General features: G+C 25.4%; 1 protein-coding gene across 3 annotated transcripts in view; it reads left to right on the forward strand.

Annotated features, from left to right (window-relative positions):
- Positions 1-1,093: 1,093 nt before the first annotated feature.
- Positions 1,094-14,012, forward strand: part of LOC126904404 (uncharacterized) — a 15,940-nt gene continuing 3,021 nt past the window's right edge. Inside the window, exons 1-2 of one of the 3 annotated variants that reach the window (XR_007703744.1) lie at positions 1,094-1,326; positions 12,034-12,130. Coding sequence is in view for 2 of the 3 variants with exons in the window: in XM_050683420.1 (XP_050539377.1) it covers positions 11,768-11,818; positions 12,034-12,130 (148 nt within the window). In the remaining variant the exon portion in view is untranslated. Of the gene's footprint in view, positions 1,327-11,665; positions 11,819-11,894; positions 11,919-12,033; positions 12,131-14,012 lie in introns of those variants that run through there. The other 2 variants (XM_050683420.1, XM_050683421.1) reach the window with 2 other exon arrangements.

The following is a 14,012-nucleotide window of genomic DNA, read 5'->3' on the forward strand; positions in this document are numbered from 1 at the left end:
ACAATTATAATTAATTTTTATAATACGCTATATTAAGTAGATTTTTAACAACTTTTTGATTGATTTAAAGGTTGGATATATATAAGAAAGTCTCCAAAGAGACTCGGCTCTATTAACTCATTGAAAAAATAAAAGTATCAAGAAAACAATGGAGACGAAGAGCCAACACCCATCTAATGAAAATTTCAAATCGATAACAGCCAGTTCGTATTTTTAAGTTCTTTATAATTTGTTCAAAAGTTAAGTGTGTAGCCGGTAAAGTTACACATAGCTCGAGTTGGTATTACCCCTCTCAATGTAATGACAACAATCGTGTCCGGCACTACCGGCACCTTACGAGCACTACGTCGGTGTACGCTGAAACGTTTCTACGTTTGTTCTCTTTAAATATGAAAGTAAAACACAAATTGTTCGACTAATCGATTTGTTCTGATTTATTTTTATATAAAGATGAATATATACATATATTAATAAACTAACTACTATATCAGTCTTATTTTAGAAACTATTTAATTTGGGGTGAAGTAGAAGTATAACCCTCTGGATCACGGTTGGTAACGAGTAGTTACGAACACCGTTGCAAAAGGTTAAAGGGATTTTTACAAAAAGACAGTTATCTCGATCACGGAGGTTATGATCACCGTTGAAGATGAACTGTATTGTATAAGTGGTGGAATCTAACCCTTTGGATCACGGTTGGTAAAACGTTTATTACGAGCACCGTTGCAAAGGATTAAAGAGGAATATTTAGGAAAGACTAGCAATCTTGATCACGGTTGATAACACGATGGTTATAATCACCGTTGAAGATTATGACTAGCCTTTTAAGAAAAGAAATATATATAATTTTGATCACGGTTGGTAACGAATAGTTACAAACACCGTTGAAAAGTATATATATGTAATAAGAATTAATATAATAAAAAAATAATAAAAAAAATAATAGATAAATACTTTAATTTACATTTTTTGAATAAGGGTTGTCGAACAGCGCTGTCCAGCGGACTTTCTTGCAACTGTCAACCAATGATAAAGCAGTAGCGTAACGCTACAACGTGATTGAAGTCGTACCGCATCTCTTGAGTCTGATGACTCGTGGCCAGTGAGCTGGCGTGTTTTTAATTTGTTACATTGTTTTTTGGTTGGTATTGGCCTGTTTAGGTGACAACCAACACTTTATATTACCAGTAACGTGCTATTACTCGAGTGCTCAACGGAAATAGAGCAGCGGAGGTTGACATTCCATACGCAAAAGGAACAATTACTTTGGGAAGCGTTTTGGCAGTCGATTTAACGTTAATTGCACTATGGATAGCTGATGGCTGGGTGATGTTTCGTTTTTGTTTGTTTTTTTCTACTATTATTATTCTAATGTTAATATATTGATATATTGAATATTTATTAGTTTATATATATATATGTATAATAAAGTTACTGTTTGGAATTGATATTATACGATTGTCAAGTAAAACCCCCCGATCCGTCATTTATGTTAAGATAATTAACTTAACGTTAAAAGTATAAAGTAGTGAAATAATTTACTCTGGGAATTGTAAAGTTTCATTTCAATATATTTTTACATAATTAGATACGTTTTTAATTAGTTTTCTGATTTTATTGGAGTGATTATGTATCAATAAATGTTCAGCCACTGGACTTCTTTTTTATTTTTAATGTGTCTTAAGAGCTTTTTAAACTAAAATCTTTTAGCTTCGATGCGAAGCGGAGAAAGTATAATTAATTTTACTATGATGTGTTTTTTTTTTATATATATCTGTTGCCACTTTTTCTCAGCTCTCACTGGGCCGATTTCTTTCAACAATACGTCAAAATATCACAAATCGTATCTAGTTGAAGACATTACCCTTAAATATTGAAAAAAAATTCCCTCGTTCCCCGCAAATGGGGGAAATATCCAAAAAAATTACAAATTTAAAAATCGCTAATTTTCGAAATTTTTTCACTTTTTTTTCTAAAAACTTCCATAACTTTTTGAAAAATCAACAAATCAACATAATTTTTTTTTATACTAAAACCTTAAATATTTACCTTTCATTTGATATCATTTTTTTGAAAATCTATCACTTAACCTGCTCATTGGGGGGGATTTAAAATGGCAACTTTTTTACAAAAATTAATTTTTTCAACTTAATTTTTGAAAATGTTCCGGAAAGACTGCGTCCTTTAAACATATATCAAATTAAAGCTTATTTTATGTACTACAAAATGAAAAAAAAAAATTTGTCCCGACACTTTTTTTTCTACATTTAAACGGCTGCCGTAGTTAAAAAAACACTATTTTTGTGTTAAAATTTTCGATTTTCGATTTTAAATTTTCAACTTAAAAATGCTATAACTTTTTGAAAAATGTATATATCAGCACAAATTTTTTTTTTCTAAATACATTATAAGTACATCTTTCATTTGACATACTTTTTATTAAAATTGGACAATTTCCCCTTATATAGGGGGCGTTCAAAACTTAAAATATTGTAAAAAACATAGATCTTTTTCAACTGAACTTTTGAAAATGTTCCGGAAATACTGCGTCCTTTAAACATATATCAAATCAAAGGTTATGTTATATACTATCAAATGAAAAAAAAAAATTTGTCCCGACATCTTATCTTCTATGTGCAAATGGCTGTCGAAAATTTAAAAAAAAATGTAATGTTTGCGATAAAAATTACATTTTATCGGGATGTTTTTTGTACTTAAAACTGCCATAACTTTTTCAAAAATGAACAAATAAAAATAATATTTTTTTGTATTGAAACCTTAGATATTTCCCTTTCATTTGATATAATTTTTTTGAAAATCTAATACTTATTCTGCTTAGTGGGGGGGATTTAAAATAGTAACTTTTTTACAAAAAATAACTTTTTCAACTTAATTTCTGAAAATGTTCCGGAAATACTGCGTCCTTTAAACATATATCAAATTAAAGCTTATTTTATGTACTACAAAATGAAAAAAAAAAATTTGTCCCGACACTTTTTTTTCTACATTTAAACGGCTGCCGTAGTTAAAAAAACACTATTTTTGTGTTAAAATTTTCGATTTTCGATTTTAAATTTTCAACTTAAAAATGCTATAACTTTTTGAAAAATGTATATATCAGCACAAATTTTTTTTTTCTAAATACATTATAAGTACATCTTTCATTTGACATACTTTTTATTAAAATTGGACAATTTCCCCTTATATAGGGGGCGTTCAAAACTTAAAATATTGTAAAAAACATAGATCTTTTTCAACTGAACTTTTGAAAATGTTCCGGAAATACTGCGTCCTTTAAACATATATCAAATCAAAGGTTATGTTATATACTATCAAATGAAAAAAAAAAATTTGTCCCGACATCTTATCTTCTATGTGCAAATGGCTGTCGAAAATTTAAAAAAAAATGTAATGTTTGCGATAAAAATTACATTTTATCGGGATGTTTTTTGTACTTAAAACTGCCATAACTTTTTCAAAAATGAACAAATAAAAATAATATTTTTTTGTATTGAAACCTTAGATATTTCCCTTTCATTTGATATAATTTTTTTTGAAAATCTAACACTTATTCTGCTCACTGGGAGGATTTAAAATAGTAACTTTTTTACAAAAAATAACTTTTTCAACTTAATTTTTGAAAATGTTCCGGAAATACTGCGTCCTTTAAACATATATAAAATTAAAGCTTATTTTATGTACTACAAAATGAAAAAAAAAAATTTGTCCCGACGATCTATCTTCTATGCGCAAATGGCTACCATATTCAAAAATATGCTATTTTAACAAATTTTTTATGGGTTTTGTATTTTATTTTAATAGAAGTTGATGTTGCTTTTGCAATTATCCATCAATTTTTTAAAATTAAACACTATCTACAGATTTGCATCGAAGCGTTTCTTATGATAGTGATTTTAATCACTGTCAGATTAAATCTATACTGGACCCTACTATGCAATGTCTCNTTTTTTATAATGTTACTACGTAACATTTATTACAACTTTTACATTGTATTTTATAAATGCTCGATTTTCCCCTTCTTTTACCTTATTTTTAAGGTTACTGATTAAATCTCTTAAATTATTACTCTTAGATGTTACTGAAGTAATAAATAGAGGTTTGGGATAATATAAGGTTGGATATATATAAGAAAGTCTTCAAAGAGACTGGGCTCTACTACATCATTGAAAAAATAATATAAAATAATGGAGATGAAGAGCCAACACCATCTAACGGAAATTTCAAATCGATAACAGCCAGTTCGTATTTTAGCTTCGATGCGAAGCTGAGAAGGTATTAATTTTACTATGATGTGTTTTTTTATTTTTTTATTTTTTTTTTTGTGTCTGTGAACGCTCAATCTCAGCTCTCGCTGGACCGATTTTGATGAACAATATGTCAAAAGATCACAAATCGTATCTAGTCGAAGACATTACCCTCAAAAATTGAAAAAAATTCCCTCGTTCCCCGTAAACGGGGGAAATCCCCCAAAAAATTACAAATTTAAAAATCGCTAATTTTCGATATTTTTTCAATTTTTTTTACTTAAAATTGCCATAACTTTTTTAAAAATGACCGAATCAATATAATTTTTTTTTTTATAGATACCTTAGATAATTACCTATCATTTTATATATTTTTGTGAACATTTGACCCTTTAACAGCCCAAAGGATGGGGTTTCAAAATGGTAACTTTTTTACAAAAAATTAACTTTTTCAACTTAACTTTTGAAAATGTTCCGGAAAGACTGACAATTTTATATATACCTTAAATTAAAGCTAATGTAATATACTTTAATTTGAAAAAAAAAAATTTGACCTCTGGACTTGTCTTCATGGTGAAAATGACTACCGTATGCAAAAATATGCTATTTTTGTGAAAAAATTCTTGATATTATATTTTACATTTTTTAACATTATGTTGCTATAACTTTTTAAAAAATGCATGAATCAACTTTATTCTTTAATGATAAATACTTTATATATACTTCTTTCATTCGACATACTTTTTTTTAAAATCGGACCATTTCCCTTTATACAGGGGGGGTGCAAACCTTTTAAAATGCGTATAGAAAGTAGAACTTTTTCAACTTAACTTTTGAAAATGTTCCGGAAAGACTGACACTTTTATATATATCTTAAATTAAAGCTTATGTAATATACTTTAATTTGAAAAAAAAAAATTTGACCTCTGGACTTGTCTTCGTGGTGAAAACGGACATCAAAGTTAAAGAAAAACGTACGATTTCCGTGAAAAAAATCTCGATTTTATATGTTATATTATTTAATTTATATTTTATATAACTTTTGGAAAAATGTATGGATCAATATTATTATTTTTTTATAATAAATATTTATATACCCCTTTCATCTGGCACGCTTTTTTTGTAAATCGGATCATACCCCTTTAACAAGGGGGGTCAAAACTTTAAACATGCGTATTGTTACTACGATATTTTCAATTTAATTTTTGAAAGTATTCCGGAAATACTGACACTTTTAAATATATCTTAAATTAAAGCTTATGTAATATACTTTAATGTGAAAAAAAAAAATTTGACCTCTGGATTTGTCTTCATGGTAAAAATGACTACCGTATGCAAAAATATGCTATTTTTGTGTTAAAATTCTGGGTTTTGTATTTTATTTTATTTTAAAATACCTGACAAGGGGAGTACAGATTTTCATAAATATTATATAAATTAAAATTGATATAGTATAGATAGTTAAACTTATTTAAATATGTTTGTTTCTTTTAAGTCGAGAAAAATAACTTTGAAATTTGAACTAGCTTAAATAGCCAATTTTTCAACCGCCGGAAGCAACGTACGGTTGCCGAGTTGGTAAAATTTATGTTTTACACGCTTGGGGTACGAGGTTCCAACCCGCATATGGCAATGAATTTTTTGCATTTTTTCTTAATTCTTTTTAAGTTAGTATAAATTTTAACTCGTTTGATTTTTATCACATTTAGATTCAATAACTTCAATAAAGATCAAGGATCCCATCACTTTAGTCGCCCCTTGCAAGAAGAAATTTCTTATTCGTATTAAAATTATTTTACTATATTTTAAGTTTTCGCTTCGATGCAAAGCCGAGAAGATATTTTTTTGTGACTATCATTTATTTTCTCTGCTCTAACTTGACCTACTTTTTTCAACAATACGTCAAATTACTACAATTCGTATCTAGTTGAAGATATTACTCTCAAAAATTGAAAAAAAAATTCTAATTTATCAATTAAACAGTTAGTTATTACATCGTCTCCATAAAGACAATTAAAATCATTAATTTCTAATGTTTTCAAAATATTTATTAACGAATGAAGTTTGATATGATAGGTTTCAACTACAAAATTAAATCATTTTACTTTGTAATTTAATAATTTTATTACTCTGTTTGTGTGTGCTACTATTAGACTATAATATTCAAATTTTTTTCTAACGTGTTGCTATATAAATCATTTCTAAAAAAAATGATTGTTTTTTCTCCTGAATTAACAATTGATTTTTACAAATATAATCAAATTTTATAATAAACTCAATTGAGTAAATCTTTTTAACAACTTTGTTTTGATTGGTACATTTAGTTAAAGTAAATCATTAAAATTAATTAAGTTCTCAATATTTCAATTATAGAATCTTTTCAACAAACAACAAAAGTTCCTAGGAAATTATTACTATTACTTCTATTTAAGTTATCTATTACCATAAAAATGCAAAAAAATATTGAGCTTTTCTGATAAATTTACAATAAATAGTAATTATAAAACTTTCTGACTGCATATTGATCTTAACGATACAATTTTTTTAATTGTCATAAAATTTTCTATTTAATTATGTCAATGTCAAACTTACCAATTGAGCTAAAAGTTATGGTAAAATAAATTTTTTTTTTTTTTTATAAACATTTACAACAATCAACTTTAAACGATTAACAAAATTGGTTAAATATGTCATTTTCCTTATTTTTAACTTATTAATAATCAAATTAATATTAAATATTATATCAAATCAGTATTAATTTAAAACAATTTTTTTTGTTCTTAATTATTTTTTTTTATATGTAAAAACTATTTTTTAATAATATTAAAACTTAGAAGTTATAGAAAAAGTCTAATTGCACATTTTAAAACATCGCGAAAAGTTGATTTAGAATAGTATATTTTTGTTTCTGATGGAAGTTCCTTGTAGTCCAGTGTATAAAACTTATAACTTTGTTAATTGTTATAACTTTATCAAAAATGACCAAATCAGTATATTTTTTTTTATTTAGATGCATGTCTTTATCTATCATTTGGTTTTTTTTATAAATCTAACCCTTTACCTGCCCACAAGAGGGATTCAAAATATTAACTTTTTTTTTTTTAGTTAAAGTAAATCATTAAAATTAATTCAGTTCTGGATATTTCAATAGTAGAATCTTTTTAAATATCAAAAATTACTTAGAAATGATTACTATGATTTCTATTTAAGTGTTCTATTACGATAAAAATGCAAAAAATAATGAGTTTTTCTGATAAATTTACAATAAATAATAATTATAAAACTTTCTGACTGCATATTAATCTTAAAAATAACATTGTTTTAATTCTCATAAAATTTTCTATTTAATGATTCATTCTAGTCAACGAAGGAGTAATTTTGCAGAATAGCAGAAAAAATTCCCAACAAACTTTTTTTTTTTTTGTTTTAATTAGGCAATTGGTGGATTATTCCAAAAGCAACATCAACTCTTATTTCTTTAATTATATCATGATTAGTAGTTCTTTGATTTTAAAATATAATATTTGAATATATACTAATTATAATTATTAAATTTAGTATGAAATTGATATTTAATATTGTAATTTAAACGGAGAAATTATAAAAATAATAAAGAAGTTATATTTTGCTTTACTTTTACGTGTATAAAAATTTAAAGGGCTTGATACAATAATTTTCAATAAAAACTGTTTGTTACTATAAAAAAATGCACTGGACTACAAGGAACTTTCATCAGAAGCAAAAATATACTTTTCTAAATCAACTTTTCGCGTTGTTTTCAAATCTGCAAGTAGACTATTTCTATCACTTCTAATTTTTTATATTATTACTAATTATATATATAAAATAATAATTAAAAGAAAAAAAAATTTGTTTTCAAATTATTACTGATTTGATTTTTAATATGTTAAAAATAATCAGTCCAAATTTTCAATTTTAACCTATTTTTTTGGTTCTTTAAAGTTGATGAAAAATTTTTGATAAAGATTTATGAAAGTTTATAGTAAAATAAATTGAATATATTACCATAACTTTTAGCTCAATTACAAGTTTAAAATTGACATCTAGGCCAGTCAACAAAGGAAAAATTGCGGAAAAAATTTTGTTTTTTTAAAAGTTGAATTAAAATATGTATAATGACATACTAATAGTCCTCAAGATTGGAATTGAGCTTTTTTTTTAAATCCTCGCAAAAGTTCAAAAATATGAGCTTTCTTAATTTTCTCAAAAAAAAATATTTAACTTACAAAAAAAAGTTTCGCACAAAAGTTGTTTAAAAGACAATTATAAATAAAAATATAATCTTATATTTTTTCATTTAAACAAATATTTTTCGAGTTACATTACATTTAATATGAGTAATAAAATTTATATTCCATTTTTTTCATTTTACGGTTACTTTTTATCATGTTATACTTACATTAGACACAATGTTATAAATGCATATGTGTGTATGTGTGAGTTTATTTATTTATTGTATCATTAAAGTGTAGTGTATATTGAGATACAACCGATAGAGTAGGTAATTGATTTGACGCTATATTATTTAAACCCAACTAAACGCTAAATTGTACATTCCGAAATAACAATCATATTATGTCAATTGCCACCGGAATATCTGGTAATATTTTTCTTTTTCTTTGCCTTAATCCCAACTACTTGGGGTCGGGCACCCTTATCCTAAGATTCCACTTGACACGATCTCCCACATCTTCTACGCTCACATCAGCTGTCCTCAAATCGCATTCAATAGCATCCCTCCATCTCTTTTTTGGTCTTCCTCTATCTCTTCTTCCTTCAACATTCATTTCTATAACTGTTCTTACAGCTTTCGATTCTTCTTTCCTCATACCATGACTAAACAATCTAAGTCTATTTTCTGTCATCTTATCCACGATTGACGCAACACCTATACTTCCTCTTATATGCTCGTTCCTTATCCTATCTTCTCTAGTCACTCCACTCATCCAACTAAGCATTCTCATCTCTGCTACACTTATTCTCTGCTCTACTTTCTTATCAACCGCCCAACACTATTAACCATACATCATAGCTGGCCTCACAATTTCATACTAAATTTAAAAACTATAATTAGTATTTATTCATATATTATATTTTAAAATCAAAGAACTACTAATCAGGATATAATTAAAGAAATAAGAGTTCATGTTGCTTTTAAAATATTTCACCAATTTCTCTAAAGGAAACACTATCTACAGATTTGCATCGAAGCGTTTCTTATGATAGTGATTTTAATCACTGTCAGATATCATCTATACTTGTCCCATCTATGCCTCGTCCACACTGTGCCTCGACCCCACTGTGCTACCGTTTTTTTTTATTGATTTTGATGTCTGTTTTTATCATGAAAACAAAATGAAGTCTGAAATTTTTTTTGGTCCTTGCATAAAATTTGTCAGCTAATTCTCACTGGACCAAATTTGATAATAAATACGTCAAATGAACCGATTTTAATCTAGTTGTACTAATAGTCATCAAATATTGTAAGAAATCCATTAAATTTAGATATTTATACAAATATAAATATAATAAAAAGAAAATTTTAAATGCAGGAACTTATATCATTACTATAATGTAAATTAATAAAAAAACCAAAACAATCTCATCTTAGCATCGAAGCTAAAATGTAAAATATAAAGTCGAGAATTTTCACTCAGAAATAGCATTCGGTAATCATTTTCACCGTGAAAATTTTACAAAATAAAGTCCGACATTTTTTTTTTCCATAATAAATTATATAACATAAGCTTTAATTTGAGGTATATATAAAAGTGTCAGTATTTCCGGAACACTTTCAAAAGTTAAGTTGAAAAAGTTAATTTTTTGTGAAAAATTTGTCACTTTAAATTCCCCCATGTGGGCAGGTAAAGGGTCAAATTTATAAAAATTATATGCTAAATGATAGGTAAAGACATCAAGCATCTATAAAAAAAATTCTAAGTTCAATTTTGAAAAAGTAATGGCAATTTTAAGTAAAANAATTCTAAGTTCAATTTTGAAAAAGTAATGGCAATTTTAAGTAAAAAAAATTGAAAAAAAACCCAGCACAGGGGGGTCGCGGCACAGTGGTGACGTGGCATAGTTGGATCAAGTATAATGATATCTGACAGTGATTAAAATCACTATAAAAAAAAAACGCTTCGATGCAAATCTTTAGATAGTGTTTAATTTTAAAAAATTGGTGGATTATTCCAAAAGCTTAAGTTGAAAAAGTAAATTTTTTTTTGAAAAAGTTGTCATTTTGAATCCTCCCCTGTAGGCAGGTAAAAAGTCTGATTTATAAAAAAAATATACCAAGATAATGATATAATGCATCTAAATAAAAAAAAATTATATTGATTTGTTCATTTTTAAAAAAGTTTTGGCAATTTTAAGTGAAAAAATTAGCAGTTTTTAAATTTGTAATTTTTTAGAGGTTCCCCCATTTACGGGGAACGAGGGAAATTTTTTCAGTTTTTGAGGGTAATACTTTCGACTAGATACAATTTGTGATCTTTTGACGTATCATTGAAAGAAATCGTTTCGATGAGAGTTGAAAAAAGTGATAACAGACACAAAAAAAACACATATTAAAATTGACACCTTCTCAGTTTCGCATCGAAGCTAAAATAACTAAAAAGCAAATACACAAAAATATCAATAGCCTATTGATATTTTTAGGCAACCCTATTGTAAATAGGGTTGCCTCTTTGGCACATTTAATAATTTTAATAATATACATATATGAATAAAAAATTAATCTTTTTGCCCTTCTAACACAATAAATCAATAATATTAAAATAATTACAAATGTAATATAAAACTCTATCAATAAATAATCTATCCTTCTTTTTACTATAAAATATTTTTAATAATTAAAATACACACAACGAAAAAAACACTAATTGGCTTTATTAAACAAAGCTTGTAATATAAATTGACTAATAAGATAATGTTTAAGAACTTTGGTATAATGATAACTGTGAGTGACTAGCAATAAAAAACAAATGTTGCCTACTTAGAGCACAATACAATATAAAAAATTTCCACTTGTCACACACTAGAAAAATTTAATGTCAAAAAAAAATTGTTAATCTAAACTAAACAATAATTTATTAACTTTTTTTTATAAACTGTGATAAGTGAACTTTTTCATAGTTAGTATTTTTTTGAGAATTAAATACTATGCAATGATTTAGTATTTTAATTTTTAGATCTTCAGAATTATATTTTCAAATAATATTATTTTAAGAATAAAATATTAAAAATTGTATGCGAATTTTGAGCTAATAGGTAATACCATCACTTAATATTTTAAAACTAAAAAAAAATTACGATTTGTAATTAAAGTAAATAAAGAACACTTTTATAAACGAAAATGGAATTTGGCAAAACATGATAATTGCCAATTTCTTCACATTTTTTTTTATACCGTGGTTAGTTATAGTATACGTATAGCTTAACGAATAGATATTATATTAAACTATTTTATCGCCAAAATTATGAATTTTATTTTATACGCTTTGAATTATGTTTTATTACAGTTCGTTTATGTAAGTATAATCAATTAAATTTAATTAGGATAATTTTTTTTAAGTTTATTAGATTTAGTAAATCTTCATTTTTATCACTTGTTGATATTTGATGACAGAGGTAATAAATTAACACGTATTCTATGTTTTAATTTTGAAATTATATTCTAACTGAATTAAATAACAATTTCTTTAAATACAAAAAAATAATTATTTTTGCATTATTGTTTTAATAGATACTGAATGTTAATTCAGTAGATGTAGATCCCATAGAAAACTTGAAGACATGTTTACGTAATAAAAAGTTGATTGAATATATATTTAATATCACCAGTAAGTATAATAATACCATGAAATTTTTTACTATCGCATAAAATAATAATTTTATTAAATATTTAAAATATAATATTATAAATTACATGAGATCCATGGACATCCACAGAAGGGCCAAGGGGGGCAATTTCCTTTTTCGACTTTTAACTTGGTCAACTTTTTATAGATTAGGGTTTTATTTTTATTTATTAAATTTATACACTTAATCTTAATAATAAAACATCTTTTAAAAATCTTTTATTTATAAATTTAGGTGGCTATTAGAATAATATTTTTGAAGATGTTAATTGTATTCTCTTAATACTCTAAGAAATATTAGTCATGGATATGACAACAAATATAATTTCTAATTATTTGGGAGCTAATTCGTTATCTGAAGAGGCTGTGCTCTTTCATGTTGCGCCTATGTCGAAGCCTCCAATAAAAAAGATCCCATTCATCCTCCCTTAAAGTCTAGGACTGTTTTGCGGACAGTCAAACCAAATATTTAAAAAAATATTATAAATATTTTCTACGGACGCCTTGAATAAGGTCCTTAATTCTTTAAAATAAGTTTAGTATGTAGCAATTTTTTGGAATGAAATAGATATTGTATTTATCTTTATTCAGTATAAAGTGAAGTAGGATTAAATGTAAATTTGTTCTTAAATATAAAATATTCAGCAGAAATTAATTTCAATTGGAAAATTTTAATTCTTTACAGAGTGCATACTTTTTAAAAACACAGTTTTTAAACGTGTTTAAAATTTGAAATATAATACACAATTTTTTTAAATGTTCTGGAAGGACTGACAACTTTTAATCTATATCAAATCAAAGCTTTTTAAGTGAAATACAATGGTAAAAAAAATTATCCAAACAATTAAATTATTACTAAAAATTTGTCGTTAAATTAAAAATTCGTAATTTTTACAAAAAGAATATTGTATTTCGAATTTTTGAAAATGTTCCAAGAGTCTGACATATATAATTTATACATGTCCCAACTATGCCACGTTACCATTGTGTTAGGATTTTTAATAGCATATATTACTCGATTTACCAATTATTATTTAGTTATGTTTGCGAACTATTTATGGAAATGTTTTTAAATATATAAAGCAAAAAATGACAAAATTTTCGAAAATAATTAAAATGAATACATATGTTTTAAATAGCACTTAAACTTTTTGTCAAAGCAATATAATATCGATGATTTACGGAATACGTTTTTAACTTGAGAATGAATTAACAAATAAAAAATAAATTTTATTGCAATAGCTAAAGAAAAACATCTTGAATAAAATGTATTTCAAATTTTAAATCGTAGTTAAATTAAAAATAATGATGAAAAGAAAAAAACACATCGTAGTAATATTAATACCTTCTGCGCTTCGCATCTAACCTAAAAATGATTAAAGATTTAATTTAAAAACAATGGACTTTAATAATAGTGTATGAATAAGATATCTTTTTAAGAATAGCTTGGAAGTTAAATATCACTTCCGACATTCAAATAGATTTATTATAAAAATAATTTAATAAGAATTAATGAACTTTTGAAAATACATACAAAAAAATTCTTTATTTTAAATTATGGTTACAATAATTAATTAATATATTAATTGTATTATGTATTATGTATAATATATTATATAATTAATGGAAAATAAGCTATGATTATATACAACAAACCAACTAAGTATAAAATTATAGCAACATAAAAACGAATTATAATTAATTATAAATATTATATCACTTCACAAACACAAAGATGTGATATCATGAATAAATGCTTAGAAAATTTAATTTAAAATACATTTATTCTACCTCAATAATTTTAGCTTCGATGGGAAGCTAAGAAGGTATTAATATTACCATGATGTGTTTTTTTTTTTTTTTT

This window comes from Daktulosphaira vitifoliae, unplaced genomic scaffold (assembly GCF_025091365.1).
Source record: "Daktulosphaira vitifoliae isolate Bord-2020 unplaced genomic scaffold, ASM2509136v1 Scaffold_4, whole genome shotgun sequence".
Taxonomy (NCBI): Eukaryota; Metazoa; Arthropoda; class Insecta; order Hemiptera; family Phylloxeridae; genus Daktulosphaira; species Daktulosphaira vitifoliae.